The sequence below is a fragment of the Neophocaena asiaeorientalis genome, unplaced genomic scaffold, assembly GCF_003031525.2.
Source record: "Neophocaena asiaeorientalis asiaeorientalis breed wild unplaced genomic scaffold, Neophocaena_asiaeorientalis_V1.1 scaffold671, whole genome shotgun sequence".
Taxonomy (NCBI): domain Eukaryota; kingdom Metazoa; phylum Chordata; class Mammalia; order Artiodactyla; family Phocoenidae; genus Neophocaena; species Neophocaena asiaeorientalis.
Window position 1 is genome coordinate 969,285 of NW_020175533.1, and position 7,453 is coordinate 976,737.

Consider the following 7,453-nt stretch of genomic DNA (forward strand, 5'->3'; position numbering starts at 1 on the left):
TGCCTTTTATTTTTACCCCGGTGCTGATAAAGCGTAGCTACAGCTGGGGATAAAGCCCTTGAAAATTTGGTGTCTGAGGAGGGAATACTGGTGCTTTTGGAGTTGTGTTTTCTTTTTCTTTTTCAAGGATATGCTTTTTAGAATTAAAATTTGACCAAAGGTTGATTTTTTTCCTTTTTTTTACTCATTGAAAGCCAATGCTCGTAAAATGCGGACTGGCTACTGCCATGACTGATGAAAAGCTAAACACTTTTACCCACGTATAATTCCATGTGTTAAGTCACCCTTTCCTTTGAATTTCTCAACAGTTTTTAAAATGAAGAAGTTTAATTTCCGAAAAGTTTTGGATGGCTTAACTGCCTCCTCCCCTGGCAGTAGTAGCAGCAGTGGCAGTAACAGTGGTGGCGGGGCTGGAAGTGGTTCCATGCATCCAGGAGGGACTGCAGGGGTCCTCAGAGAGGAGATTCAGGAAACCTTGACTTCAGACTATTTCCAGATTTGTAAGGTAAGTTTTGAATTGGCTTAAAGCTTATTATTTCTTTATTTTACTACTGTGAGGAAAGAATTAAAACACTCCAGGGACTGGAAATTGTTGAGATGCCAGTATCAGAGAGTCTGGTGCAGAGAATTTTGTGGGTAGGTCAGTTTGAATTAAGATATTCCAAGCATCAACTTAAAAATCAATTATAGTTTAAGAGGGAAATAAGCAAACATAAAAAGAAGACTCTGCAAGATAATATTAAGGCCCATTAATGGACTACTTTTTAAATTTAATATTTATGTTTAAGTAGTTAATCCCATGCTGTCATTCAGAGAAACTAATTTTATTTCACTGTTCAGTATAAAATGATTGAAGCTATTAAGATGTTGCTAGAATTAAGTAGATAAGAGCTAGATGAATATGTCCATTTTAAAATATCTAGTGGCAGTGTTTAAAATTCTGAATAAAAACACACCCAGATTCTTAAATTCTTAATAAACAAACAAACAAATGCTATGGGCTTAATACTTGTAAGAACTCAAAAATAGCCTGTGTTCTGGTTTAGTGAGGAAGCATTTTCGGTAATTATACTTTAATAGTGAACTTCTAATAAATAAGCAAAAGAAAGAGTTTCTGATGGGGAGAGATGAGAATTTGCAAAACAAGCATTGTGTTAATATATAGAGATAATTGTTTTATTTTCTGACATCAAGTGATTTATAATTTGTATTGTCCTTTTTTGGGGGGTAGCCTAAGAATGTGCTTTTGACGTGTCATGTGCAGTAAGAAAGTTACCAAGTCATTCATATGATGCAGATGAATATAGTTTTATAAATGTGTTTGAATACATGAGAAGAAATAGTAAATTTTTGAAATTAAGTATTAAATTTTTCAGTAATTCAACACAAATTTTTTTGAAATTATTAAAATTATTTTTGTAGTAAACAGATTATGTGTAATGGGATAAGTTTCAATTATTCCCTTAATTTCTGTTCCCAGTAGGGTCATTATAAAAACAAATCTATAATTACTAAAATATTATAGATTACATAAAAGCAAGTTTATTTAGAATTAGGTTAGATAAACAGATTTAATTCTAATCTACCCTGTGAAATTTGTATGCAGTACAATTTTGTATACAAAGTTGTATACAATTTTGTCCTCACTTTGAAATAATAGATATTTTGTCAGATTAGGGAGGAGCTTAATAGTGGTCATGAGGCAAATATGTGAAAGGGTCCTAAAGGCCAAATTTGAACTGCTAAGCAGGGGACTTAGGCCCTGATTCTCTAATCTTTGATGTATTACTATTACCATTCCAAGAATCTTAAAAAATTTCCAAAGTCTCTCAGTTCGTGAATATGATAGTAATGCAGGATAGTTTTAGTAGAGGTAAACTTGATATAGAAAAGATAAATTTCTGAAACAGAATGGCATTGGACTGTTGATGGTATAAACTGGTAGAGAAGGTTTTAAGTAAAACATTTCAGGGGAAATGGGTGAATGCAAGAGAGGAAGATGGGGTAGATAATCACCTTCCTATTTATTTAGGCAAGACAGTCATGCAAAGTGGCTGAAGTTAAATATGTATTACTTCAAAAACATACGGGATGGTAGGAAGAGCACTGGCCTAGGAATCAGAAAATTTATATTTTTTAAAGCTCTGCCACTTGCCAGCCACATATTCTTTGGAAAGCCATTTATCTGCCTTGTGACATGATTTTCTCATCTGTAGTATGGTAATAAGTATTTCTGCTCTTCTTACCTAAGAGGGTAGTTGGGAAGATCAAACAAGACAATTAGGTGAAGGCAATGTATAAGTTGGAAAAGGCAGTGAAATGCATATTTATATGATTGTTAAAGTTTTAAAATCACCTTGTTCTTGGTGGAATGACTATAACCAGTGGGTTATAAAATATTAGGTAACAATATTCAAAGAAATTATAAGGATAGAAAGCTATGTGAGCTGAACACTAATAGTATTGAAATCTCACTAAATGGGGAAAGTTCTGTGACATCTTTAGATAGGAATATAGTTAATTTAAAAAAGTGGTTATATGACTTTAGGTTACCTGGACTGTAATAAAATGTGTAAAGATGCATTAAGGAAACTCCAAAATTAAAACTGTTACTAAAATGGGGAATTAATTTGGACTCACTGATTAGATGTGCAAAGAACATTCTATTCTGAGTACTAAGCAGTTGGTACCTTATGAGTACTTCTACCTTTTCAATATGGCCAAAATTAAAGTACAAATCAAGAATCTGCTCTTTTGAAAACTATCTTCCTCTCTATTATTTGATTGGTTGTCAAATTCTATCCTATTTCCTTAGTATTTTTACAATTTATTCCCTTCTCACCATCTCCAGTACTTGTTCATTCCACCATATTTTCTTGCCTGGTCTCTTCTTTTTTTTGTGTGTGTGTGTAAAATTTATTTTGGATCTATAACATGTTTACTGATTTGAATAAGGCTTATTTCATTAACATGTAATTTCCCCCCTGTAACTGTTACTAACAATGCACTCTGTTGAATCTCTCTCTGGTATCAGGCTCTCTTTAACAATTCAGTCCAATTTCATAACCTTAAAAAACACCTTTATTGTGAAAAGGAGGGATAAAGTGTTTAAAAATCTTCTCTGACTGCACCTTGTTTTATAGTTTTGATTTTGGAACCATGTGAACATTTCATATAATTAAAAAATTTGGATCAAAAAGGAAAAAAAACTCCTACAAATCTGAAACGAATGGATACAAATGAACCTAGGAGTATATAAAATTGATAGTATAAACCACAACCTAGGAGTATATAAAATTGATAGTATAAACCACACAGAAAAAAACAATTATTTCAAATGACATTAAAACTCAAACTTTTGGGCTTCCCTGGTGGTGCAGTGGTTGAGAGTCCGCCTGCCGGTGCAGGGGACACGGGTTCGTGCCCTGGTCCGGGAAGATCCCACATGCCGCGGAGCGGCTGGGCCCATGAGCCCTGGCTGCTTGAGCCTGCGTGTCCGGAGCCTGTGCTCTGCAACGGGAGAGGCCACAACAGTGAGAGGCCTGCGTACCGCAAAAAAAAAAAAACCTCAAACTTTTAATGGACCTCCATGGTGAGGTATATCCTAAAGAGCAAAGAGAACCACAATGAAATACTCAGTTGCAATTCATAGTTCTTTTTTTTTTTTTTTGACCACACAGCTTGTGCAAGTGAAAGCTTGGAGTCCTAACCACTGGACCACCAGGGAAGTCCCACAATTGATAGTTCTGTTGTTAGTAGTAATACTAGTCTTGTAGCTCTGAAACTATTTTACGCATAATATACATTATATATGTATATGTTATGTATATGCATAAGCAAATACGCAATCATGTTAATGTCATTAAAACCAAGATTTTCAGTGTGAAAGCAAAGGGATAAAAATATAATAATTGATGATTTAATTGTTCACTTAAATTGGAAATATCCATATGAATGCATGATTTAGTTTTCTTTCTGAAATTCACATATTTCCTAGCTTTATTTACTGAGAGGGCATAGAAATAATGACAGTCTGGTAGAAGTGAGCATCCCCAGTGCTGATCATAGTCTCTGAAAACCATTTCCCAACAAAAGGAAGAAGGGCTCCTTGAAAAGAATGGCTATTTCTAGGTCTGGGGCAGGAAATGTACCAGATGAGCTTGATACCTCTTGCTATGCCAGAAAGCAGGAATGCTTTCAATACCACTGGGATTGTGTGGATGCAGGGGTCAACTTCAAGGAGTTCACATTGGCCAAATTTGGAACAATTTGAGCCTTGAATACTGCAATGTATAAAGCATAACGTATACAGGCATACCTCATTTTATTGTGCTTTGCTTAATTGCGCTTTGCAGATACTATGCTTTTTACAAATTGAAAGTTTGTGGCAACCCTGCATCAAGTAATTCTATTGGAAGAATTTTTCCAACAGCATTTGCTCGTTCCATGTCTCTGTGTCATGTTTAGGTAATTCTCACAATAATTCAAACTTTTTCATTATAATTATATTTGTTGTGATCTGTGATCTTTGATGTTACTATTGTAATTGTTTTGGGGCACCACGAACCTGTGCCCATTTTTTTTTTAACATCTTTATTGGAGTATAATTGCTTAATGGTGTGTTAGTTTCTGCTGTATAACAAAGTGAATATATACAGGCATACCTCATTTTATTGTGCTTTGCTTAATTGCGCTTTGCAGATACTATGCTTTTTACAAATTGAAAGTTTGTGGCAACCCTGCATCAAGTAATTCTATTGGAAGAATTTTTCCAACAGCATTTGCTCGTTCCATGTCTCTGTGTCATGTTTAGGTAATTCTCACAATAATTCAAACTTTTTCATTATAATTATATTTGTTGTGATCTGTGATCTTTGATGTTACTATTGTAATTGTTTTGGGGCACCACGAACCTGTGCCCATTTTTTTTTTAACATCTTTATTGGAGTATAATTGCTTAATGGTGTGTTAGTTTCTGCTGTATAACAAAGTGAATCAGCTGTACATATACATATATCCCCATATCTCTTCCTTCTTGTGTCTCCCTCCCTCCCACCCTCCCTATCCCATCCCTGTAGGTGGTAACAAAGCACAGAGCTGATCTCCCTGCGCTATGCGGCTGCTTCCCACTAGCTATCGATTTTACACTTGGTCGTGTATATATGTCCATGCCACTCTCTCACTTTGTCCCAGCTTACCCTTCCCCCTCCCCGTGTCCTCAAGTCCATTCTCTAGTAGGTCTGCGTCTTTATTTCCGTCCTGCCTCTAGGTTCTTCATGACCATTTTTTTTTTTTTTAGATTCCATATATATGTGTTAGCATACGGTATTTGTTTTTCTCTTTCTGACTTACTTCATTCTGTATGACAGACTCTAGGTCCATCCACCTCACTACAAATGACTCAATTTCATTTCTTTTTATGGCTGAGTAATATTCCATTGTATATATGTGCCACATCTTTTTTATCCATTCATCTGTCGATGGACACTTAGGTTGCTTCCATGTCCTGGCTATTGTAAATAGAGCTGCAATGAACATTGTGGTACATGACTCCTTTTGAATTATGGTTTTCTCAGGGTATGTGCCCAGTAGTGGGATTGCTGGGTCGTATGGTAGTTCTATTTTTAGTTTTTTAAGGAACCTCCATGCTGTTCTCCATAGTGGCTGTATCAGTTTACATTCCCACCAACAGTGCAAGAGGGTTCCCTTTTCTCCACACTCTCTCCAGCATTTATTGTTTGTAGATTTTTTGATGATGGCCATTCTGACCAGTGTGAGGTGATACCCCATTATAGTTTTTATTTTCATTTCTCTAATTAATGATGTTGAGTATTCTTTCATGTGTTTGTTTTGCCTGGTCTCTTGAAATCACTTCCTGGCTGATTTTGTCACCTCTTGTTTTACCCTATTCCAATTCATTTTGTTATAATAATGGTTATTTCTGAATTATAATGTAATTATTTCATTTCCCCTGCTAAAAATTCTATGTTGGTTTCCCTAGAGCAGTGGTGATCTAGAAACAAGGGTCTCATGTAAAATCCAAGCAAAATAACACCTATTAAAACAAATAAATATGGTACTTCATTGGTGTACATTAAAAAAAATAAATTATAATAAATTATTCAGCCAACAAATAAAAAACTTTTTTTTATATTTGGTTTTGTTGTATGATATTATCTATAGACAGGTCGTAGGACATCTGCTAACCTTATAAAAGTAAAAGTACAACCTTTATAATCAGTGACACATCTATATGAAGTTCAAAAAGAGAAATGGTAGAAGAAATTTTTGTTCAAGGTCAGCAAAAAACAGGTTAATGGCATCGGTTTACTGCAATCTGTTTTAAGTTCAGTATGTATGCATTTGAATGCCCATGTTGTTCAGATGTTTGTGCAGTAATGAACTGCCTTTTCCAAACTTGAATTCCATGAACACAATTTGAAACCACTGCTCTATACACTAAACTTCAAACTGTTTAATTGATCTTTATGTAGTTCCTTTCAGAAGGGGCTCATGTTTACCTTTCCATCCTCATTTCCTTGATACCCTAAATATATTGTATTCCCTGAAAGCACCATATTTTCTCATATCTCAATGCCTTTTCTTAGCTTATTGCTACAGATTAGAATATGTCTTCCAGCTTTAATATAATTAGAGAATTCGTTACTTTTCATTACTTTGTAGTTGAAACACCATCTATGTGAAACCAGCTCTGACCACTGCCTTCCTCATCTACCCACCCCAGGCAGAGTTAGGTTTTTTTTCCTCCTCTTCTCTGTTTGCTTATAGCATCTGCTATAGTGTGAATTTAGCAACTTATTGTGGTTAAAAAAGATTTTTTTTGTCACTACTATTATACTATGAACTCTGGGAGACAATTATATTTTATTTTCTTATTATTGTTAGGGTGCTCACTACCTGTTAGGCCACTGGTTCTTAACTCTGTCTAAAAGAAAGATTTCTAGCTCTACCCCAGTCTTAGAAAATCAGAGTTTCTAGGAATTGGGCCTAGGCACATGCATTTTTAAAAAAGACCCCACAGGAGATTCTGATGCACAGTCAATATTGAGAACCAGTATAGCAGGCACTTGATATACTTTATGAAGGAAGTAGCATATACATGGTTGGTTGATTAATTGAAAAGAGGTTAAAGCATAAAGTCATTAATAATGATATATGTCTTAAACATGTTATTTTAAATGAAAACATTTAAATATGCATCAATTTACAAATCACTTTAGAAATGACCAAGATTATTTTGTTGCACACTGGTTCTCTGATTAGAGTTCTGTGTGAACTTCTCATCCATAAACCGTCCCAAATTCATTACATGCAATTTTCAGGTTTTGTTTGTTTAAAGTAGAATAAGGAGGAAACTTCAGTGTCAGATGAGATATATATTTCAACAAGCAAATAAGTGTTATATATATATATATATATATATATATATATA

The 7,453-nt window shown here is 34.6% G+C and overlaps 1 protein-coding gene across 2 annotated transcripts in view; it reads left to right on the forward strand.

Annotated features, from left to right (window-relative positions):
- Nucleotides 1–316: 316 nt before the first annotated feature.
- Nucleotides 317–7,453, forward strand: part of STXBP5L (syntaxin binding protein 5L) — a 378,355-nt gene continuing 371,218 nt past the window's right edge. For both annotated transcript variants that reach the window (XM_024769286.1, XM_024769287.1), the window contains exon 1: nucleotides 317–505. In XM_024769286.1, the coding sequence (XP_024625054.1) occupies nucleotides 317–505 (189 nt within the window). The remainder of the gene's footprint in view (nucleotides 506–7,453) is intronic.